The 25,916-nt window shown below is 39.4% G+C and overlaps 1 protein-coding gene across 1 annotated transcript; it reads left to right on the top strand.

Annotated features, from left to right (window-relative positions):
• Positions 1-971: 971 nt before the first annotated feature.
• On the top strand, positions 972-25,779 carry LOC109695012 (transmembrane emp24 domain-containing protein 11). Its single transcript, XM_020177300.2, has 5 exons — positions 972-1,095; positions 12,677-12,777; positions 23,690-23,815; positions 24,549-24,695; positions 25,545-25,779. The coding sequence occupies exons 1-5, from the start codon at positions 972-974 to the stop codon at positions 25,692-25,694; spliced, it is 648 nt and encodes a 215-aa protein (XP_020032889.1). The 3' UTR covers positions 25,695-25,779.
• The last annotated feature ends 137 nt before the right edge of the window (positions 25,780-25,916 follow it).

Consider the following 25,916-nt stretch of genomic DNA (forward strand, 5'->3'; position numbering starts at 1 on the left):
GGCTTCACTGTCAAATCTTACAAAATCTTTAAATAGGACCTAGTACTAATTTTTCTCAACTATTCCAAAGTACAGAAAGAGTTCCCTTCCCAAATTCATTCTATGAGGTCAGCATTATCCCAATACCCAAATCAGACAAAAAAGAAAACACAGCAATATCCCTAGTGCCCCATATCCCATATGGAGAACCATATCCTTCTGATCTGTCTCAGAAGCTACCTCTTCATGAAGATGGTATGTTGAAGGGCCTGGGTGATGGTACCCAGGACATCTTCCTACTATTCTTGCAGCTTTTGAAAGCCTACAAATATTTCAAAATGAAAGGCTGAAAAAGGAAACTGGATGGCAAAACTGAAAGGACCTAAATAACTGCTCAGTGATTGTCACTTGTTATTTTTTGAGTTTGTCAGGGTAGGGCTTCAGTTAAATCCAGGCTTTCACCTCTTCTCAGTCTAGAACATTTTCATTTCAGCAACCCAGACGTCTACATCCTACTTCCTCTCCTGACATCAGCACACTTCTGTCCTTCCCTCCTTTCATTCCTCCCCACTTCCTGCCAAGCAGCAGAGACAACCAGAAAACGGCCATGTCAGATTAGCCACAAAGGCAGGCACTGGGGCCTGCATCATGAGGCCCCTGCAGTGCTGGGTACTGGGGCTTCCTCCAGCTCATTTCCCTGGCCTGACACTGCCTGTCACTTCATCAGAACAATTCAAAATCTTTAAAAAGTAGCAAACCAAAAAGAACTCTAAGGCCATCATGCTTGGAAAGGTCCCAAGGTCCAGGTGTCTTTTTATCTTTCACTGGGATTTGCTGCAATCACCTGCCCAAGCGTAGGCACCATATGTCACTTCTCACAAAAATCAATTCTACAAAAGTATCAGGTGAAATACAAACACCCAATAAGCAGTGCTGCCTGCAACCGATTCACTTAAAAGAAAGTACCGTCAGAAGTGGCTAAAGTAACAGAAATGCAAATGCTAACACTTCTTTTAAGTTTTATGTTTTCACTTTCAGCTGGTTTTTATTTCCATGTAGGGGAGCGAGAAGAAAAATGTATAATAGAAGACATTCCAAGTGACACATGGATAACAGGTGGGTGAGATGCACTCCGCTGAAGGCTGAATTGGAATGTTATTTTATGATACTATGCTAATCTCTTGAAGTCTGTATTATTTGGCAGCGAGAATTTGCTATATGGTCTTCTCTTGATAGTTTATCAAGTTGTACAAACCTGACATGAAAACTGCCTTAAGAGTGAATTATATAATTCATAAAATAGGAAGGTGGGTCCAATACATCAGAATTCAATCTTGATTTGTTTTCTGGACTATCAGGTTTCCTTAAGAAAAGAATCTCTTATGCTAGTTGTGGCTGAACACTCAAAGCATATGTGAAGCTTAGACCTCTTTAGTAAAACAGGACACCAGGCACCAGTCCATGCAAACCTCAGCCTCTGGAGCCGGCAGTGCCTCAGTCTTGCATTGAGTAGTGCTGAATTCTCCTTTTAGCTCATCTTGGCCACTATGGGTCAGTGTTCTACTTCCAAGAGTAATGACCCAGCCTGTAAAAAAGCAAATAAAAGCAGCGAGCATGGAGGCAGAGACCAAGGCAGCGTGAGGCAGAACGTGGGGTGAGTGGAATGGACAGGAATGATGTGGAGGGAACTGAGTGGCACTGCAGTCCTCCCTCCTCCCTGGTGTAGGAAGAAGTTGCATAGGAGACTGTGGAGACTTGACAAGACTGATGGGTCTAGATCCTCACCCTGCTGCCCTAACACCCCACGGACAAGCTCCCAACTTCTGCTTCTTCCTTTGTAGAACGAATGGTGCTGACACAATGGTACCTATTTCTTTGGGTTGTGAGGACAGTTAAAGTAACACCTAATGTTTTAGAACTAGCTCAACACAGTGTCTTCTCAGTGTGCCTTCATGCAGAAGAGCATGGCACCAGGGTGAATCCCAGTGCCACTGGCCATTTTCCTGGTAACCTGCATTTCAAGGGGAAGAGAGGTAAGAGGCCTGCTCCCTCTGCCTGCTGTCCTGTGGCTATCATCTAGATAGAATTGGCTTGCAGCCTGGAGACATCGAAGCAGGATGGCCAGTGAGGCTGTACAATGCTCTGGCACTTTGTAAGTAAAGGCCTCATGTGTCTGACCCTCATCCCCACCCTTACTGTGGCTGGTACCTCATCCCGAGAGTCAAGAATCTGTTTTACTCCTTGCCCCCTTGGACACCCTGTCTGCCTCCTCCTTCCTTGCCTCTTGTCCTAGCTCCTCTCTAACCCCAGGTGCCCTCACCTCCCCCTGCCTCTATGCTTCATTTCTCTTCTCCCCCACTGTGCAGTGTCCTTAGTCAAAACCCCACACAGCTACTTAGGTTTCAAGCTCAGCTTCTTAAATCTACTGTAACTATAGAAAAATTTGGAAACACATCAGGTCACGAATCATGAGGCATGCTCTGAAAAAACATTGAATAACTAAACCTCAAAAGATAAAACAGGCAATAGAAAAATGCACAGATGATTCAGAAAGGGACTTTAAAATAACTTTAATATGTTAAAGAAATAGAGAAACAGATGCACAAAATGGATGAAAATATGAAGAATTTTAACAATTGGAATCTCTCTTTAAAAACCATGGTACAATATCTGAAATTAAGAACTGCATGGAATCAACAAAACTTTGGGAAAGAAGAGGAGATTGGGCTAGTGAACCTGAAGAGACCTCAATCTGAAAGACCAAAAAAGAGTGTGAGAGACACAAGGAAGGCAGATATCTGCAGCACGGCAGCCCCAGTGGAAAGATAGGAGACAATGGAGTAGAGGCAGTACTCAAAGAGATTTGGAAACCAATGAAAGACATCAATCCAGAGATTCAAAGAACTCAAAGTTCCCCAAGGAGGGTAAATATGAGGAAAACCATACCTAGGCAATCCTAGTCAACTAACAAAAAGCCAAACACAGTCTCAATCTTTATCAGTTGAGTGTACCAAATACTATAAGAAAGTACTCCAAAATATAATTCTTAAACACTTCTTTTAAAAAATTCCCTTGGCAAAAAATTTTATTGCATATTTATGGGTTTTTTTGTTCATGATATGTTGTGAGTCCTTTGTCTAATGTGAGACCTGGCTCAGTTCTACTTGCTGTGTGGTCACACTGAAGCCAGGCTCTCTGGACTCAGGCACATCTAAGTTGCCTGTGTCAAAAGGTGACTCTATGCTCTCCACTAAATTCCCACAAAGGCTCAGCTGTCTGTGATGCCCTTCAACTCTATGCAGTGCACACTTAATCATAAATGCAAGTGTCAAACACTGCTAGGGAAGAAGTGATGATTTTCTTACATGCTTATATCTAATTTTGAGATCATTATTAAAATGAGAAAGCAAATTTTAAGATATTCTGGAAACCTAGACTCTTGTACATCCCAGGGCCCTAGTCTAGCAAGTACACTTCTCCTTCTAGCTCTTAGGACCAATGGAGTCTAATGAAATACACCCATCTAGAAAGTTTGAGACAGATGACCTCAGAGCCAGTCTCCAAAACAGAATGCAAGGAATTCAAGGAATTAGGCTTCCATTTTCTACCACTGAAGAATCAAAGAATGGGCTTTGGAGACAAAGAATGTGCTTTGAAATCAGTTTAATTGCCTGATAGCTGGAGACTGTGAGCCCTGCCTTCTTGTCTGTGAATGGAGACACCAAGGGCCCTGCAGCAACACAACAGCTGGCATGCTCCTGACTGCTGCAGGTGCTCCACCAAGGTCAGTTCCCATGCTCTTGGTCTTTGTCTTTGACCTGCCAACTTGGCTTCTGGGTGTCCACACTGTGCCTGCTAAAGAAGTAGAGGTTAAGTGTTGCTTTGATCCAACTCTTCCCCACCCCTAGGAAGGAAGGGACATTCCTGAGAAGCAGAGGCCTGTGCTGCCAGCTGAAAGTGAGGAGCTTCAATACAGGACTTGGTACCTATGAACTGCCAGTCAAGGGCACTCCAGCCAAGTCTGGGTTAAGAAGTTCTTGCTCTTATAAACTTGCCTATAAACTCCTACGCCAGATACATTCTGTACATTTGATCTTGCTTCTCTTAGTTCTACTGGTTAATAGTCCTTAACAAGACATTCTAGATCATCTTGGGAGAAAAGAGGAATGCTAAGAGTAGGGAAGTAAAAGGAACAGGAGGAAACCCTAGAAGTGGCAACTGTACCTACTGTTACTCCTGCCTGGAGAGTTTATAACCACTTATTTGCTGGTCCTTGGAGATTTTTTTAGACCCTTATAAATAAAAGGCAGGGACTGGTAGAAAGAGAGAAGTACCAGGGAGTATGGTGATCATAACGTGGAGACTCCTCACTGAAAAGAAAATATTTACGATCCAAAACCAACAAGTGACAACTCTGTTCCCTTGGAAAGGGTCCTTGACAGGATGCTAGCCCTAGCTGAAGCACCCACGATTCAGTTGGCTGTTTGATCAAGTACACATTCTACTAGAGACCAGGAGACAGGAGGAGGGGTTGGAAGAAGAATGGGTACAGTTGCTCAAAATTCCAACGGGGCAAACCAGACCCTGTTCAGGTCTTGGGGTGGGAACTGTCCTGAGTGAAGGATTTAGCTGCCAGTGATTTGCCAAGGAAGCACTCTTGGAAAGAAGAAGCCAGAAGCGTGCTTTCAGGTCAACTGAGGTGCGTTCCAAGCCCCGGGCAGCTCAGGAGTGCGAGATAGCTACAGACATATGACCCAGTAATTCCATTCCTAGGTCTATACCCCAGAGAATTGACAGCAGGGCCTAGAGACATTTATGACTCACAATAGCCACGTGGTAGAAATAACCCAGGTGTCTATCAGCAGATGAATGGATAGACAGAATTCAACTACTTCTCCTTTGTGATGAAAAATAAACAACTAAGAAGAGATGGTAAGGCAAAGATCAGAAGTGTACCATTTTTATGCTGAAAATGACAAACCAGAAGCAGAGGGCACCCCACATTGAAGAAGACAAAAGGGCACACAGAAGATCTGAAGTGGATGAGAAGGTGCTCAGGTGCGTTGATTATTAGGAAAATACAAAGTCAAGCTCACTGAGATGCTACTGCACACCCACCAAATGCCAAAATGAAAGGCAGAGGACAGAAAGTAGACATGAGCTCTTACACACTCCCACTCATTAGTAGGCACCACTATTTTGATATCTACCAAAGTTGAATATAGGCACACACAGGGACTACGTGAACACAGGAAAGACCCAGCAGGAATGCGTACTTTGTCCCCAAAAGACATGAGCAAGAATACTCATAGCACCAGTATTTATAATAGCCAAAAACAAGATATTGCCAAACTGCCCATCAAGAAACAAATGTAAAAACAAAAGTTGTCTATTCTAAGAACGGAGTATTAGGCCAGGTATAGTGACATACATCTGTGATCCCAGTCACTCAGGAGGTGGAGGTACAAGGATCTAGGTCCAAGGCTGGCCCCAGAAAAAGCACAAGACCTTACCTGAAAAACAAATGAAGCAAAAAGGACTGGGGTGGGGCTCAAGTAATAGAACATTTACCTAGCAAGCTTGAGGCCCTGAGTTCAAATCCCAATAAACAAAGAAACACCCAAAAACAAAAACAGAAAAACAAAACAACCCCCCCAAACTATAACACAGATCATTATAGTAAGCACAATGTTGATGAAAAGAAGACACACACACACGAGTATAAAATCCGTCCAAAATAATGTCTTTGGAAGTCGTAGTAGTGGCTGTCTTTGAGGGAGGTGAATAACTGGTGGCTAACGGTTTCTGGGGTAATGATGTTCTGCTGAAGGTGATCCACTTGTGACACTGATGATCTACGCACTTTCTGCCAGCGTCCTACGCCCTCTACTTAGAACCTCAAAGAAGCTGTAGGGAAACACAAGATCCTTCCAGGAACTGCGAATATGCCACAAGGGACATGGTGTTATGGTATTCTTAAAAGCAGTTGCTTCATCAAACACAGATGACTACCTACTACCCGCCACTCTGCACTCAGAACTGGGCAATGATAACATCTTCCTGCAACTCTCTGAATAGACTTCAATTTAGGTTACAGAAGAATATTTAAGACATGGAAAATTAACACAAAAATTAAATGGAAAAATCAAAGTATAGACAGAATGTACATTATGATCTCATTTTTATAAAATATACAATATATACTTATAGGGAAAAAGCTACAAGGATAATACTGAATACCAAAAACTTCTAGAGGAAGTTTTGTTTTCTAACACTCCTATAGTGAACATGTTTTATTTTTCTAACACCAACCCAAATGACCCACAGGACTCTTAAGACTCTTAGTCTAGACAAATGGGAGGATCACATCAAGATCAATGAGAAGGTTGACTGCTTTGTCTGCCAGGAGACCTAAAGAGTCAAGTGGCCTGGGGAGGGCCTCTGGGTACTTAGGGCGGCTTGCAGTCCACACTACATAGCCTGGCACCAACAGGCTCCCAGTGTTCACTAAACCAGGCACCCAACAGAAGAGAATCTGGAGAGCGAGTTCTGCCCAGAGACTCTGCAAGCTCTGGTCTGAGTGTGAGTAGAGGGTGTAGTTGGTAGTGGTCAGACCCTTAATTTGGTAATCAACCACACTGAGGTATAACCCCAGCTATGGCACTTTTCCTGAGAAGTTTAGATCAGTTACTTAGTCTTTTCAGGCCTCAGGCCCCTTACCTGGAAAACTGGGCATTGTTATGTCTACTTTTCAGGGTGTAGCTACTTTGCACATTAAAGTTCAATGACAATGTAAAGAATTATCAAGTACTTACAGATAGCTTACAATGTGCTAAACTCAGCATCAAGTAGCATACAAATCTAACACACTTACTCTTCTTACCCTGAGAGATAAGCCATTATTATTCTTGCTTTACCAATGGTGAAACAGGCCCAGGGTGGGCCAGTGTCTTGCCTAAGATGGCACACCTAGTAATTTGTGTCCCTGTTCCAAGCCAGTGAGCCCTGCCAGCTCTCACCATGCTGTGAGAAGCAGGATAAGGCATGTCCTGGGTGTGCTGGCACTCTGCATGAATGCTGTTATCCCAAGGATTGTCCATTCAGACTGCACTGACCTCTCAGGCTTATTCAGCCCATGAGCAATGCTTCTCTTCTGCCATCTGCTGGCAGCCCCAGGCACGACACCTCCCTGTCATTCTCACCTGCCTGAAGGGAGGCTTGGGGTAAGACAGTTTGAATTTAGGGCTAGAGGATCCCAGCAAAGGCAAGCATAAATCACCCTGATATAGTCTGATAACTCAAGGCAATATACCAGGCACATTCGTGTTTAACTGGGGGAGCCCAACTGGCATTCATTTATTCAAAATGCTTTACTGAACATACGCTGTGAGACACATTTTCATTCATTCCACAAATAACTATTGGCCTCTACCATATAGCCAAACACTGCCCAAGGCTTATTGCCACGCCCAGAGATACAAAGAAAGAGAAAAGTAAAATGTCTCCTGCTCACCAGTACCTCACAGAATGTAGTCAAGGGGCACTAATAGACCACGGTATGCTGACAAGAATAGCTCTGGATATGCAATGTAGGGACAGCACCAAAAACAGGGTCCTAGAAAAGTAAAGGGATGGCCAGTGACAGAACAGGGGCACCCCAGCCATCCACAGGCAGAAAGGGTGAGCTGTAGGAGGGATTTGGTGGTGAAAATAGACACCCTGTTTACATGAGGCAAGGTCACCATCAGGGGTTGCTGGAAAAGGCTCGGAAGGAAAGATGCAGCATGGACTCAGGTGGAGAATAGAGAACACACACAATTCATTTCTAGGTGGCTGTGTATCTGGAAAGCGATCTGCCCGCTTAGCCATGAGCGCTCCTCCAGGAACACTCAGTTGCTTTGGCAAAGATGTCTAGTCACCTTTAGGGCTTTGCTGCCCATGGTGTCAAACATTCCATGTGCACTTGAAGATATATGCTCTGCTTTTTTGTGGAGAACAGTCTTTTGTCAAATGGGTCCTGTTAATGACACTGTTTGATTCTCCTACATCCTTACTGATTTTCTGTCAAGTGCTCATAGGGATGTTGAAGAACCAACTATGTTGAACTTCTCTCGGGTTCTGCCACCCTTACTCCATGTGTTCTAAGCTCTGTTGTTTGGTGCATTTAAGATGCTGTGTCTTTTTCATCATTATGTAATCTCTTGTGGTCGCTGGTAATTTCTTGCTCTGAAACCCCCAAATGTGGTATTTATATAGCTATTCAAGCTTTTTAAAATTCATGAGAACGGCATTTTTTTGGTGGTACTGAGATTTGAACCCAGAGCCTTGCACTTGCTAGGTAGACACTCTACCACTTAAGCCACACCTCCAGCACTTTTTGCCTTATGTTATTTTTCAGATAGGATCTCACTTTTTGTCAGGAGGAGGAGGGCTGGTCGTGAAATATCACCCTCCTAACTACAGCCTCTCCCATAGCTGGGATGATAGGTGCATACCACCACACCCAGCTTGTTTTTGTTGAAATGGGGTCTCACTAACTTTTTGCCCAGGCTGGTCTCAAACTGCAGTCCTCCTGATCTCCTGAGTAGTTGGGATTGCAGAAATGAGCCCAGCCTCCATAATGGCATTAAAAAAAATCCTTTTAGTTTTAATCCACCTCTGAGTACTATACTCAAAAAGTTTTGCAGACTGCATTAAAATCGGGTCATTAAAAATCCACTCTGACAAACTTTTTCTAATCTGTTTTTTGACTATTACATGTAGTATAATTATTGATACCAGGATTTAGGATCATTATTTTATTGTTTCCTATTATCTTTTTGTCTCTTATTTTCCATTCCAGCCTACCTTGAACATTTTATAATATGGCATTTTGCTTCAACTCTAGTGTTTGTCATTTTATCTCTTTCTATAGTTTTTATTAGTGGCTTCTCTAGAGATTACAACATAATACACATTAGTCTACTAGCACTTCAAGAGGAATATAGAAACCTTGTAATTGTCATAAATGTTATCTCCACATGCATTGAAAAGCACAGCAGTCACTGTTATAATTTTTGCTTTCAACTGCCAACCATTCAAAACCAATCAAACAATTTTTAAAATAAAAAAGTCATGTACTCTTTGTTCCAGATATCTACCCTTCTTTTTTTCATTACTAATATTCCAAAATTCCTTCTATTACACTTACTTTTGAAAACATTCTTTAGGAATTCTCCTAAATCTGCTATTCTGACAAATTCTCTTAGTTTTCCTAACTAAGACTATTTTGCTTTCATTCCTCAAAGACACTGTTCTTAGATGTAGAATTTTGTTTGGCATTTATTTTCTTTTAACGGTTGAAAAATGTGCAAGAGTCTGTGCTTCTGATGAGAACATCATTGACACCATCAGTACTGTATCCCCGGATCACTGAAACCATTAGTAATGCACCCACATCACTGACACCACCTGAACTTCACCGAGCATCAATGATACCGTGACTAGAACTGCACCCAGCATCACTGACACCCATCAGTAATGTGCCACCCCCCAGTATTTTCCAGATTTTTTTCTTATCTTTCATTTTGAGAATCTGGTTGAGAAGTTTTTGAGTTGTATTTGGAGTACTTATCTTTTTTGAGATATGCTGAACTTCTTGAATATTGTTTTATGTCTTTTACCAAATTTAGTAGGTTTTTAGCCATTAATTCTTCCTATATTTGTTCAGTTTTACATTTTTTCTCCTCTTCTGGGATTCAAAAGTTCCAAGTTCTTTCGAGGCTCTTTTATTTTAAAAAAATAATCTTTTTCTCCATTCTCCATAATAGACTATTTCTATTGATCTAGTTTCAAGTTCACTGATTCCTTTCTCTATTATCTCTGTTGTTCCATTGTGTTGAGTTTTTTTAAAATCAAAACTGCATTTTCTTGTTTTAATGTGTTTATTTTGTTCTTTTTATGTCTTCTATGGTTTTACAGACTTCATTTTTCCATTTATTTCAAGATTGTTCAGACTGCTGATTGATTGAAGCATTTTTATGATGGCTGCTTTAAAATTTCTGTCAGATAATTTTAAGAACTCTCTTATCTTGGTGTTGATGTTTGTTAACTGTCTTCTCATTTAAGTTGAGATTTTCCTTGTTCTTGGTAAGGTGAGCTATTTTGAACTGTGTCCTGGACAGTTGAGTATATTTTGGCTCCAGTTCCTGTTTAATTACTATATTATATTCTAGTAGGAATCAATCCATTTAGATTCAGAACACACACCTTAGTTCTCTGAGACTGCACTTCTATTCTGGTCTGCCTGGTTTGTGTGCAACCTCGAGGTCAATCTTAAGCCTGGGTGGTATTCCACACTTCAGTTGGAGTTTCAAAGTTTTGGCTGCATTGATTCTGGCCAGTTTGATGCATGGGTTGCTCAAAGGACTTCATACTCAGGTTTGATCTTTTCCTCTGCTCCCTCCTCTCAGTAATCTTTCCCATTCTCTCACTTTGTGCAGGCTGAGCATGTTGCTAGGGCTCCACCTGATTGTCTCCACAGCTGAAGCATCCAGTGAGAAGGGTGCAATTTCTTTCAAGGTGTTTATCTGGACTATCACCCTCAGTTCTGAGTCTACCTTTCTTTCTCCATGTTTCAGTTTTCTGATGATTGCTTTATACCTTTCGCCCAGGGTTTTCAGTTGTAACCAGCAGGAGGAACAGGTTGAGATGAGCTTATTCCATCTTGTGAATACCTTGTTGAGACACACTGTTCAAATATGTATAGCTAACAAACTTACGGAGGGGAGGCAGTAGGTCAGTACTCTCCGAAAGGTGCCTAAGTCTGAAGCCATTGTGCAGCACAGTTACTGAGGCTACTGCTGATTTCCCACCCCAGGAAACACGCCCTCTGATGTGCCCAAAGGGAACTTCATTTTCCAAGGATTGCTCTTCATGGTCAAGTTCCTTTCTGCATTCCCTGTTGGGAACCTGCCTCCCTCTTGCCTTCGAGGGAGACACTTTAGCCCTGGAGTCCATTGTCGGCTTTAAAATCAGATTGCCTTGTTTATAAATCTGCCTCTACCAACTATGACTTGGGCTGTGACTTTACCAGAGACCCAGTTTCCAACCTGTAAAATGGAACAATAACACAGAATCCAACATTTTTTACTACTTTGCCACTATCATGAGTCCAAGTCACTTGGTTATAATAGTCTTGATCCTTCTTCACTCTTCTCCACATAATCAGAATAAAAAACTTAAAAGGAAAATCACATTGTTTTACTCCTCCACCCCTCTGCATCCCCAAATCCTTACAGTGGATGTGCAGTCCCTCTACCAGTAGGCCTGGTCCCTACTGTCCTTCATCCTCCTCTCCTGCCACTCTCCATACTGACCTCACTCAGCCACCTGCTGCTTCTGAATACTCCAAGTATCCCCTAGCATCAGGACCTTTGTGTCTGCTCTTGATGTTTCCCCAGATGGAGACAGCACAATGTGCTGTTGAGGCAGAAGGCACTACACTTACCAAAAATATATTATGTAGAAATATTTATAATGTTTACACTTTTAAGTTATGAATAATAAACAGATTAAAAGTTTTATAGATATCACATTCAGTGCTAGGTATGTATCAAATGATTCTGAGTGATTGACATGTATATGAGTCTTTGTGACATCGACCCAGGGTATGTAGGTAGCATTTTTATGATGACTTCACATATGATGAAACCAAAGCACAGAATCTGCCTTGGTCACATTGTGACCAAGTAGTAGAGTCAGGATTCAAGCCCAGACAGTGCAGTGCCTTCTTCCTTAGCATTCTGAAATTGTCTAATATTTACACTTTAATATTATAAACACATATAAGTGTATTTCACTCCTCTGTTCCTTCACATCTACGCTGCAATGTCAGAGAAGCCTTCCCCAACTTCCTTAGCATGACCATCCCTGTTACTTGCCTTTCCTTACAGCATTCTTGCCAACCCTATCACAGCCTTGCTTGTCTTCAGTTTCTGGCTGTGGGAAAGCGCCGTCATAACAGGGAGTATTGTCTACTGTTTTCACAAATGTCCCCAGCTCCCAAACAGTGCTATGGGGAAGGTGGTTATCAAATCACTGGATGAGTGAATGAATAAAAATACTTTCCTCAGAAAGTATTCTTGAAAGTTAAGTCACACACAGCTACTCTCCCCATACTGCAGGGAGTTAGAGACTCTGTCATGGTTCAAGCTTTAGTGGAAGCCCCTAAAGACAATGAAACAAAGGATTCAACATGGCTACACTCATGTCTCAAGAAGGAATCCTGCTGGAGGTGCGTGGGGTTCAGTAATGGAGGACATAAAAGTTAGAACCACTGGGGGATGTCGGAACAGGTCTAGGAGTCTTCTGAGTGCTGCCCTGCATTTACATTCTAGGTGGAACCCTTTCATAAGCTTATTTTCAAGTCCTCACAATTCTAACTAAGATTTAAAGGGGATATGTATTATTCCAGTTTTTCTGAATAAGAAACTCAGGCTGAATGGTGAAGTAGCTTGTCAAGTCAACCAGTCAACATAGTGACAGTTGGAATCAGACCTCAACTCTCTGCCAGATGACCCAGTCACCAAAAGCCATCCAAACTAGCAGTATTTGGTGACACAGACAAATTGAGAAATATAAATTCATTTAATTTAGCAGTAATAGCCTATTACTGTTTCCTATGTCTTATAATAAATGTCTTATGTTTTTGAAATAGGGACTTTTAAGGTACAGCAATGGGACATAGGCAGACAGGATTTCCTTGAATCTGCTCCTGGTTTGGGAATGTTTGTGACTGTTACAAGCTACAATGATGAGGTAAAATATTATTTTATGTTTTGTTACTAAAAATTTTCATTGCTAAAAATTCACATGCTGTAGCCCCCAGTTTTGAAAGTTCTACATAAACAATAACTGATTAACACTTATAATCTTTTATATAGAACTGAATAAAGGCATGACACAAAAATGCAGGAAGGGCCTATCCTCTATGAAGAGAGACTTCTCTACGTAGAAAATTTTAAAAGCAATCAAATGGTAGGCCCCATACTGGTTATCTGGGGGCTTTCTGGTTTGGCATGGGCTGCAGATGTGCTAAAGCACAAGGGTCAGATAAGCCACTTCCTCTCCTGCCTCCCATTCTGGCAGAGGCTTTGTCAAGGAAGAAGAGGCCTATGGATCTGTCTGGACATACAGACCTCTTCCTCATGGGGGCGTTAGCAAAGCAGAAGCTACCACAGTCAAGTGGACAGAATGTGGATCACATACAGAATGTCACCTATAAGTTACAACCTTGGCTCCTTTACCCTCAGTCTTCTTATCTTTACAATGGAGGTAACCAAGACATCTATTTCCCAACTGTGTCAGCTCAAAGTTCTGTGGCTTTATCAGATCACTGATTTAAACACAGGTATCCTGGAGCTGTGCTTAAGGGTAGCAGGATGGTGGTGAACCAAAGCCTTAGAGAACACTGGCAAGGACAGGGTACTGAATGTAGACAAGTCCCATTCCATGGATGACTGATTGGTTCGAGCTCATACTAGACATCTTGACACCTTTACTCAGCTTCTTGCTATACCAGAATCCAATTCTCCCTTGTTCTTTCCCAGTAATCTCTGACGATTTGTCTGAAAATGTCTCCAAAGCTTATGAAACTCAGTTAAAATTTGGGTTGGGTTAAAAACTGTCAAATTAAAATGTGTTCATTGTTTTTACAATGACAGAGAACAATCATTCGTTAAAATACATAATTGCAGAGCCAGGCACAATGGAACACACCTGTAGTCCCAGTTACTTGGGAGGTTGAGGCAGGAGGACTGCTTGAGCCCATGAGCTCAAGGCCAGCCTGAGAAAATGAGCAAGACCCCATCTGTTTGAAAAATAGACAACTGCCTAAAACAAAATCTCCTTCTAGAAGAGAGGAGAAATATTTTCCCTCATTCTATAAATATTCAATAAATTTATATTATAGGCCTGATATATGTCCAACCCTCTTCTTCCCCCTCCCCTTTTTTTTCCTTTTTCTTTTATTATTCATATGTGCATACAAGGCTTGGTTTATTTCTCCCCCCTGCCCCCACCCCCTCCCTTACCACCCACTCCACCCCCTCCCGCTCCCCCCCTCAATACCCAGCAGAAACTATTTTGCCCTTATCTCTAATTTTGTTGTAGAGAGAGTATAAGCAATAATAGGAAGGAACAAGGGTTTTTGCTGGTTGAGATAAGGATAGCTATACAGGGCATTGACTCACATTGATTTCCTGTGCGTGGGTGTTACCTTCTAGGTTAATTCTTTTTGATCTCACCTTTTCTCTAGTTCCTGGTCCCCTTTTCCTATTGGCCTCAGTTGCTTTTAAGGTATCTGCTTTAGTTTCTCTGTGTTAAGGGCAACAAATGCTAATTTTTTAGGTGTCTTACCTATCCTCACCCCTCTCTTGTGTGCTCTCGCTTTTATCATGTGATCAAAGTCCAATTCCCTTGTTGTGTTTGCCCTTGATCTAATGTCCACATATGAGGGAGAACATACGATTTTTGGTCTTTTGGGCCAGGCTAACCTCACTCAGAATGATGTTCTCCAATTCCATTTACCAGCGAATGATAACATTTCGTTCTTCTTCATGGCTGCATAAAATTCCATTGTGTATAGATACCACATTTTCTTGATCCATTTGTCAGTGGTGGGACATCTTGGCTGTTTCCATAACTTGGTTATTGTGAATAGTGCCGCAATAAACATGGGTGTGCAGGTGCCTCTGGAGTAACCTGTGTCACAGTCTTTTGGGTATATCCCCAAGAGTGGTATTGTTAGATCAAATGGTAGATCGATGTCTAGCTTTTTAAGTAGCCTCCAAATTTTTTTCCAGAGTGGTTGTACTAGTCTACATTCCCACCAACAGTGTAAGAGGGTTCCTTTTTCCCCCACATCCTCACCAACACCTGTTGTTGGTGGTGTTGCTGATGATGGCTATTCTAACAGGGGTGACGTGGAATCTTAGCGTGGTTTTAATTTGCATTTCCTTTATTGCTAGAGATGGTGAGCATTTTTTCATGTGTTTTTTGGCCATTTGAATTTCTTCTTTTGAGAAAGTTCTGTTTAGTTCACTTGCCCATTTCTTTATTGGTTCATTAGTTTTGGGAAAATTTAGTTTTTTAAGTTCCCTATATATTCTGGTTATCAGTCCTTTGTCTGATGTATAGTTGGCAAATATTTTCTCCCACTCTGTGGGTGTTCTCTTCAGTTTAGAGACCATTTCTTTTGATGAACAGAAGCTTTTTAGCTTTATGAGGTCCCATTTATCTATTCTATCTCTTAGTTGCCGTGCTGCTGGGGTTTCATTGAGAAAGTTCTTACCTATACCTACTAACTCCAGAGTATTTCCTACTCTTTCCTGTATCAACTTAAGAGTTTGGGGTCTGATATTAAGATCCTTGATCCATTTTGAGTTAATCTTGGTATAGGGTGATATACATGGATCTAGTTTCAGTTTTTTGCAGACTGCTAACCAGTTTTCCCAGCAGTTTTTGTTGAAGAGGCTGCTATTTCTCCATCGTATATTTTTAGCTCCTTTGTCAAAGACAAGTTGGTTATAGTTGTGTGGCTTCATATCTGGGTCTTCTATTCTGTTCCACTGGTCTTCATGTCTGTTTTTGTGCCAGTACCATGCTGTTTTTATTGTTATTGCTGTGTAATATAGTTTGAAGTCAGGTATTGTGATACCTCCTGCATTGTTCTTTTGACTGAGTATTGCCTTGGCTATTCGTGGCCTCTTGTGTTTCCATATAAATTTCACAGTAGATTTTTCAATCTCTTTAATGAATGTCATTGGAATTTTGATGGGAATTGCATTAAACATGTAGATTACTTTTGGGAGTATCGACATTTTTACTATGTTGATTCTACCAATCCATGAGCATGCCAACCCTCTTCTTGACAGAATACTTGACCCATAGGCCTTATTTTCAGGAAAGCTCTCTCCATTTGGAGGTAAACTGACAACAAATAGCTCTAGTTTCAACATTTCTTACAATCCCAGATCTCCTTGTAAACTTTTTCATCACCCCGTAAGCACTCTGTTTAACCCGTGTCATCAGCCTTGATCATCTGTCCGTTCCTGTGACATATGACTGATATCCTAAGGGAGTAAAAGGGAAGACAGTAACAACTTATAGATTCTGCATTCCACTTTTTCATTTTCAGTATTCCTGTCACATTTTGTGGAGGGAACTATGGTTCTGAGGTTAAATGACTTACACAATGTCATCCTGTCAACAAGTGGCAACACTGAGATTTAAACTCAAGTACAACTTTCTCTAATACACCAAGCTAATAAGAATTCAAAAATGTTTACTGAATTGGCTATTCACTGGGACAGGACTATGTAGAGATCTGAATGTGAAACCAGGTCTCAGAATTTCAGTTGAGAAGATGAGTAATCTCTAAGTATTTCTTCAGGAAAGAGTTGTTGTTAACACTACAATAGAAATTATAAAACCTGACTCATAACTGCAATTTCATTTGGCAAACTTTCCCTTTCAACAGTTTATTTTTTAAAAAGTCAAGTCAAGTGCGGTGGTCCTGTAATCCTAGCTACTTGGGTAGAAGATTAGGAGGATCACAGTTCAAGGCCAGCCCAGGGAAAAAGTTAGTGAGACCCCCATCTCAACAAATAAGTTGGGTGTGGTGGTACATGCCCTTTATCTGAGGCTAGCCCAGGCAAAAAAAGGCAAGAGCCTACTCCAAAAATAACTAAAGAAAAAAGGGCTTGGGGCACACCTCAAGCGGTAGAGCACCTGCCTAGCAAGCACAAAGCCTCAAGTTCAAACCCCAGTACTGCTAAAAAAAAAAAAATCAAGTACATAGCAAGTTTTTTTAATTTCTCAAATCAAAATTGAAACATTTAAAAATTATTGCATTTTCTACATGTTTTTATATATGTATATGTATGTTTTTAAAGATGATTTAAGACTTCACTTTTTAGAAGTTTTAGGTTCTCAGCAAAACTGAAACATCCGCAGCCTTACCCAACTATCAACAACCCCCACCAGAGTGGTATCTTTGTTACAGCTGATGGATAAACATTGACACAGAATTATACCCCAAAGCCCATAGCTTACATTAATCTTGGTGCTATATATATTATGGGTTGTACAAACATATAATAACAGGGGTCCGTCACTGCAGCATCATACAGAGTTGTCTCACTGTCCTAAAGGTCTTCTTAGGACTGCCTATTCACCCCTCCCTCTCTTCAACCCTTGGTGACCACTGAGCTTTTTACTGTCTCAATGACTGACTTTTCCATGGCCTCCTACTGTTGAAATAATGCAGTATGCAGCCTCATCAGGCTCTTTTCTAGTCTTTTCAGTGTCTTTCACTTAATACACACATAAGGTTCCCTCCATGTCTTCTCATGGCTTATTGGCTCATTTCTTTCTAGTGCAAAATAATATTCCATTGTCAAGATATGCCAGTTTATATATTCACTTATAAAAAGACATTTTGGTTGCTTCCAAGTTTTAGCAATTATGAGAAAAGCTGCTATGTCATCCTTTTGCAAGTTTTTGTGTGGACTTGTTTTCAATAGTATTTGGATAAGAAACAGGGATCATGACTGCCATTTCTCATGGTAATAGTATGCTTAGTTTTCAGAGACTACCAAGCTTCCATTCTCACCAGTAATGGATGAGAGTTCCAATTGCTCCACATTCTTTCCAGCATTTGGTATTTTCAGTGTTTTGGATTTTGATCATAGGTGTGTGGTGGTAACTCACTGTTTCAGTTTGCAATTCCCTAATGACATGGTGCTGAGCTTTTTTCATATGCTTATTTACCATCTGTATATCTTCTCTGGTGAGGTGTCTGTTCAGACATTTGTCCACTAAAAAACCAAGTCATTTCTTTTCTTACTGTTAAATTTTAAGCTTTTTTTGTATATTTTGGGTAACAGTCCTTTATCAGATGTCTTCCATAAACATTTTCTCCCAGTCTGTGGCTTATTTCCTCATTCTCTTAACAACGTCTTTTACAAAGCATTAGTTTTTACCTTTTAGAGTTAAACTTATCAGTTTTTTTTTTTTTTTTTGTGGTACTGGAGTTTGAACTCAAGGTCTCACCCTTGCCAGGCAGGAGCTCTACCACTTGAGCCTCTCTGCCAGTAGTTCCTTCTTTCTTTGATCATGTCTTTGGTGTTACAACTAAAAAAACCATTACTAAGCCCACAGTCATCTAGATTTTCTCCAGCTATCTTTTAGGAGTTTTAATTTTGCATCTTACTTTTAGGTCCATGATCTATTTCGAGTTATTAGTGTGAAAGGTTATCAGTAAGGCCCATATCTAGATTCATCTTTTTTGCATAGAGATGTGCAAAAATGATTTCTCCAGCACCATTTTCTTTGAACAGGCTATCTTTTCTCCATTGCCTTGATTATTCTCCTTTGTGGATTTATTTCTATACTCTCTATTCTGCCCCCATGATCCGTTTGCTTATTCCTTTTCTAGTATCACACAGTTGTGATTACTGTAGCTTTACAGTGAGTCTTAAAGTAGTACCAGTCCTCTGACTACTCTTCTCCTTCAATATTGTATTTGGTATTATGGGTCTTTTGCCTCTGCAAATAAACTTTGGAATCAGTTTGTCAATTTGAAAAAATAACTTGGTAGGATTTTATTGGGATTGTGTTGAATCTATAGAGCAAATTGGGAAAAACTGACATCTTGACAATACTGAGTCTTCCTACCTATGAACATGGACTCCTCTCCTCCATTTACTTAGGGTTTTTTGTTATTGCTGTTTTATTTTTTTGGTACTGGAGTTTGAACTCAGGGCTTCATGATTGCTAGGCATGTGCTCTACCACTTGAGCCTCTCTGCCAGCTCTTTGTTGTGTTGGGTATTTTCAAGATAGGGTCTCACAAAATATTTGTTGGGGCTAGCTTTGAATCACAATCTTCCTGACCTCTGCCTCCTGAGTAGCTAGGATTACAAGTGTGAGCCACAGTGCCCGGCTCCATTTATGTAGTTCTTTGATTTCATTCATCAGTTTTGTAGGTTTTCTCACATTGATCTTGTACACATTTTGTTAGGTTTATAAATATTTAATAATTGAGAGGGTGCTAATGTAAATGGTACTGTGTTCTTGATTTCACATTCCACTTGTTCATTATCCATATATAGAAAGGCAATTCACTCTCACATATTAATCTTAAATCCTTTAAACTTGCTATAATTGTTTATTAGGCCCATCAGTTTGACAATTCTTTTAGATTTTATACATAGACAATCATATCATCTATGTACAAAGACTTATTTCTTCCTTCCCAATTGGTTTGTCTTTTATTTCCTCCTCTGATTGCATTGGCTAAAGCTTCCAGTACAATCTAAGAGGCAGTGATAATGAGAGGTGATAGCTCACCTCCTTCCTAATTTTAGTGGGAAGGGCTTTTATGTTATCACCATTAAATATGTTGGTTATATAGGTTCTGTAGATATGGTTTATTAAATCAATGTAAGTTTTTCCTTTATTTCTTCTTACCATTAATGGGCATTATATCTTGTCAAAAGCCTTGTTTGCATCGATATAATAAATGTGATTTTTCTTCTTTAACCTACTGATGTGATGGATTTTTTTTTGGCAGCCATGGGGGGTTTGAACTCAGGGCCTTACATTTGTTCAGCAAGCACTCTACCATTTCACCCATGCTCTTTGCTTTAGTTATTTTTTTGGATAGTCTCATGCTTTTGCCTAGGACTGGCCTTGAACTATAATCCTCCTACCTCTGCCTCCTGCATAGTTGGGATTGCAGATGTAAACCACTGTGACCAGCTTGTTCTTTAGGATAGGGTCTAATTAACTTTTTGCCTGAGCTGGCCTTGAACCATGACCCTTCTGTCTCTGCTTCCCAAGTAGCTTGGATTACAGGCATGTCCCCAAGGATTATTATTAATTGATGTTTGAATGCTGGTGTAACCTTGTATGTCTGTAGCAAATCACACTTGGCCATGGTGTACAACCCTTTTTATACACTGTTGGATGTGATTTGCTGTTTTGCTAAGGGTTTTTTTGTTTTGCATGCATACTCATGAGAGATGACCTTCTGTAGCTTTCTTTTCTTATAGCATCATCTGGTTTTGACAAATGAAAATACAACTTATTAAAATTTGTGGAAAAGTAGTAATTAGAAGGAAATGCAAAACACTGAATACATATATCAGACAAGAATACTTAAAGTCAACAATTCAAGTTTTCTAGGAAACTAGAAAAAGAACAAATTAAATGCAACGAAAACAGAAGAAATAATAGAAAATAGAGCATAAATTACAAACAGAAAATAAAAGGGAAAAATCACTGAAACCGGCCTCTAAAATAAATTAGGAGCTGGGCACAGTGGTGTACACCTACAGTCCTAGGTCTTGGGGGCTAACACTGGAGGATTACCCACTGGAGCTCAGGAGCTTGAGGCCAGCCTAGATAACATAGGGAGACACTATCTCAAAACAAATGAAAACAACAAAAGAACAAACGCATTTATTAGGAGAATTAGGAGGCATTCTTTCTGCTTCTCTTTTGACAGAGGTTGTACAGAACGAGCACAATTTCTTCCTTAAGTGTTTTGTAAAATTCACCAGTGAACTCGTATGGGCTGATGCTGTTTTGGAATGTTATTCATCTTGATTTAATTTCTTTAGTAGATTATGGGCCTATTAATATTATTTTTCTTCTTGCATGAATTTTAGTAGATTGTATCTTTCAAGAAGTGAGCTCAGAGTGGTGGAGCACCTGCCTAGTGAACATGAGGCCCTAGGTACTGCTTCAAATACTTCTTCTTTTCCTTTCTTTCCTTCTGATATTCCCATAATACGTAAGTTACACTTTTGGAGTTGTCCCACAGATTTTGGATAGTCTGTCCATTTTTTCCTGCTCTTTTTCTTTTTACTTTTTGAGTTTTCCAGTTTCTATTGACCTATCCTCAAGCTCAGAGTCTTAGTGGTGTCCAATCTACTAATGAATCCATCAAAAGCATGCTTGATTTCTTTTATGGTATTTTTTACCACTGTCATTTTTATTTTCTTATAATTTCAATTTCTCCCTTAATTACCCATTTTTCTTGCATGCTGTCTACTTTTTCCATTAGTCTTTAGCATATTTACCAGCTTTTAAAAATTTCTGACCTGACGATTCCAACATCCCTGCCATATCTGTATCTGGTTCTGATGCATGCTATCTCTTGAAACTGTGTTTTCTGCCTTTAAGTATGCCCTGTAATTTTTAGATGAAATACAGACACGTTACCATACAAGGAACCCAGTGCTGTCTCTCCCAGAGATTTTTGTATTCCATTTGTTTTTTTTTAAGAGTATATTAACTATACAAAATAATGGGCTTCATTATGGCATCTCATACATGTATATAACATACTTTGACTACATTTACCCCATTATCCTCTCTTGTTCCCCCTTCTTCTCCTGCTGGTCCCCTTCCTCTTTCCAAATAATTCTACTTTCATGTCTTTAAAAAACAATCTAGATCTCACATGAGAGAAAACATGTGATGTTTGTCTTTCTAAATCTGACTTATTTTGCTTAATATGATGATCTCCAGTTCCATCCATTTTCCTGCAAATGACAGTGTCATTCTTTTTTATTGAAGAATAAAACTCATTGTGCATATATACCATTTTCTTTACATTCATCTGTTGATGGACACCTAGGCTTGTTCCTTAACGTGCCTATTGTGAGTAGTGCTGCAATGAACATAGATGTGCAGGTATCTTTGTTTGCTGACTTTGATTCCTTTGGAGCTGAAAGAGTGGTATAGCTAGAACAAACAATAGTTCTACTTTTCAGCTTTTTGAGGAAAATTCATACTGATTTCTGTAGTGGCTGCACTAATTTACATTCCTGCCAATAGTGTATAAGTGTTCCCATCTCCATCCTTACCAGTAATTGTTGTTTGTTTTCTTGATGACAGCCACTCTGTCAAGAGATGGATAGAATGTCGTTTTGATTTGCATTTCCCTGATGGCTAAAGATGCTGAATATTTCTTCATGAATTTATTGGCCATTTGTACTTCTTTAAGAACTGTCTGCTCAATTCATTTGTCCACTTATTAACTGTATCATTTGTTCTTTTACTATGTAATTTTTTATTTCTTTATATATTCTGGATATTAATTGCCTATCAGATGAATAACTGGCAAATATTTTCTCCTTTTCTGTAGGTACTCTGATAACTGTTTGCTATGAGAAGCTTTTTAATTTGATGTAATCACATTTGTCAATTTTTGCTATTATTTCCTGACCTATCAGAGTCCTATTCAGAAAGTCATTGCCTACTCCTGCATCTTAAAGTGCTTCCCCTATACTTTTCTCTAGAAGTTTCAAATTTTCAGGTCCTACATTAAGGTATTTGACCCATTTGGAGTTGATTTTTATATAAGATGAGAGATAGGGATCTAATTTTTAGTCTTCTACATGAGGCTATCCAGTTTTCCCAGTCCCAATGGTTGAAAAGCTTGTCTTTACTCCATCTGTTTTTGACACCTTTGTTGAAAATCAGGTGGTATAACTGAGTTTATTTATTTCTATTCTATTCCATTGGTCTTCATGTCTGTTTTTGTGCCATTATCTGCTACCTCAATTGTCAAACATATCTAAGAAGCATTGTTGATATTCAGTTTGTTCAGCATTTTTTTGTTGTTAGGATAGAATGACAACTTCCAAGCTCCTTATAACCCAGACCAGAAGCACTAGAACATCTGTTTTTATAATTTCAAACAACATAAATTATATTAAACAGAAAATTAAAGTTCTCTAACAAACATAACCACTACTAACAACTTGATGAGAGTTCTTTGGAATCTTTTTCTAAGCATACAGAAACAGTAGGTACTCTCTTACAAACAATAGTTTTTATGAAAATAGCATTGTATACAGACTTCTCTACTATAAAATATCATGGACACCTTTAGTATAGATACAGGTTAGTGTTCCTTTAGTTGGCTTTCTCTAAACTTACTTAATCAATCCCCTACTGAAAAGTACTAAAGTTACTTCAAAAATACAATCTTCCTGTTACAAATAACATCACAGTGAACATCCTGTTACATAACTTTGTCTATTTGTGAATTTCCGTAGAATAAGTTTCTATAGGTAGACTTGCTGAGACAGTGATTATATATATATAATGTATATATATATATATGTATATAATGTATATATATAATGTGTATATGTATACACACATTTTATATATATATATATTACAGGGATTCTTTTGTATGTATGTGGTTTGGTTTTGGTTTTGGTTTTTCAAGACAGGCTTTCACTATGTAGTTCAGGCTGTCCTCAAACTATTTAGTTGAGGCAGCATTAAACTCACAATCCTCTTGCTGCCTCCTGCATGCTGAATTATAGGTATGCACTACCATGCCTGGCTCCATTTTAAATTTTAATACATATACCCTAACTGCTCTCCAAAATGGCTGTTCAATTTACATGTCCTTCAACAGTACTTAGTGTTTATTTCTCCATACTAGCCAAGTACATTTTAATGAACAAGTGATGTCTTACTGTAGTTAGTTTGAATATTTTATTACTTGCAAGGCTGAATATTTTTCATGCTTATTAGCCATTTGATTTCTTCTTTGGGAAGAAGATTTAAATAGGGAGATTTATTCTTAAGAACGGACAATAGAGAATAATAAACTTAACTGTTGAAATCTTCAACCACAGATATTGTTATCAAAATTATATGGTGCAGAAGGAACATTCCATTTTACTTCGCATTCACCTGGCGAACACATCATTTGCTTACAATCTAATTCCACAAGGCTTATGTCATTTGGAGGGAGTAAGCTGGTGAGTACATGCCTCCTGTGTCCTTGTTGATGAACACAGCGTCACTATTCAAGCATGACATTGGTATGCAGAACCATCACACTCAGACTGGCTAGAAACTTATTAAAGTCCTGTGCTCAGATCTCAGTGCAACAACCAAAGAGGGAGCTGGAGAGCTTGGAAGGCGTTCAAAGGAGAGCCATGAAGCTGATAAAAGGGTTTGAGAAAAAAAGAGTTGTGAAGGGAGGTTAAAAGAACTGTGATTATTCAGGCTTGAAAACAAGTGAAGGCTGAAGGGGGAATTAATAATGGAATTCTAATAAATAAAACTCTTACACAGTAAATGGTGGTTGGCTGTTTTCTACATGTACTGAGAACAGAGAAAGAGAATTTGTACTTTGGCCTATGAAATCCAGCTATCTGTAAAAAAATATTTCCTGAGAACATTAACCAAATTTTCTCAGCACCAAAAGCATTTACCTAATAGTAAATTCGATGTCAGGAAGGCGTAATACTTTCAAAGCAATGGGTTACCATTTAATCACTGTTATTACAAAAGAAATACTGCATAAAATAGAGAACAGAATACCAGTGGGGGAAAAAAAGGGAGAAGTGGTACCTCACTCATGAAAAAGGGGATAGGAAAGAAGGAAGAGAGAGGGGGAAGGGAAGGACACAAAGAGAGAGAATGCAAGCAGAAAGACTGGAGCTATTTTTAAAACGTACGGTTTCTTCCTTTTTACTGTTTGTACAGCGCATCCACTTAGATGTTCGGGTTGGAGAACATGACCTTGATGCAGCAATTGCTCAAGCAAAGGACAAAGTTAATGAAGTTACCTTCAAGCTTGAACATCTAATTGAACAAATTCAGCAAATACTCAAAGAACAAAATTATCGAAGGGTCAGTCTGCCTATTCAGCTTGTTTTATCTCTTCCTGCCAGGAACACATTTCTTAACACAACCCCTGGACCAAGGAAAGAATGAACTACCTATACCGCAGTCTTTCTAAGTTAGAACTGTGTGGATATGCAGGGAGTTGGAAGAAAGCAATCCTTCTTCAGTCTCTCTGATGGACCATGAGCTCCTCTAGGAAAGTGCTCTTTGGTTAATTTTCCTTTTAATTTCCAATACCTGCCTAGTAAAGAACACAGCAGCAGAGGGTGTGACCCCATAGAATGAATAAATGAATGCTTCCAAATGTACTCCATATATTTTTAGATGTTCAAGCATGTTCACATTCTAGATCACAAGTTTGTTCTTGTGACATCAAATGTTTTCTAAGTTACTGAGCTCAGTGGATGCTGGTCAGACATGGGCTCACATCTGTTCTACCACTAACTGACCTTGTGTCATCACTAAACCTCAGTTTCTTTTTCTGAAAAATAAGTCTAGGTTTGATAATTAGGTAAGGCAAGTAGGTGCTTAGTATAGTGCCCAGCACAAAGGACAGACTTAAATGATGAAAAGTCTATCACTACTGATTACTGTTCATTTTGCCTGATGGTAGCAAATAAAATGTATAAAGTAATAGATTAAGCCCCTGACATTTTAAACCAAACTTTAAAAATGTGTTTTCAAAGCTGGTTTTTACTGTTTTACACATGGTTAAACAACAGATTCTTATGCATTTTGGCATAAGATACTAATTGGGCAATATTAAATACCTTGAACACATACAATAAGCTTCCCCTCAAAATCAGGCACTAAGTACATCAAGAAACTAAACCCCTCTATTTCTCTTCTGCATAGGACCGTGAGGAAATTTTTCGAATGACCAGTGAAGATACAAACAGCAATGTTTTATGGTGGGCTTTTGCACAAATATTAATCTTTATCTCAGTTGGAATTTTTCAAATGAGGCACCTTAAAAACTTCTTTATAGCTAAGAAACTTGTTTAAAATATTATCAATGGAACAAATAACCTGCATAATTTGTTCTTATGACATGAAATGTTTTGAATCACTGTGCTGTGAATAAACCAAAATACATGCATAAATGTGTATTATGTTTTTATGATTCCAAAGATATTAGAGGTTGAAATTGTTATAGGATTGCAACATTGATAAAATGTTATAGCAACGATGTGGCTTCTGAATTTGATAAAATAAACACATTTTATT

This window comes from Castor canadensis, chromosome 9 (assembly GCF_047511655.1).
Source record: "Castor canadensis chromosome 9, mCasCan1.hap1v2, whole genome shotgun sequence".
In the NCBI taxonomy this organism is placed as follows: domain Eukaryota; kingdom Metazoa; phylum Chordata; class Mammalia; order Rodentia; family Castoridae; genus Castor; species Castor canadensis.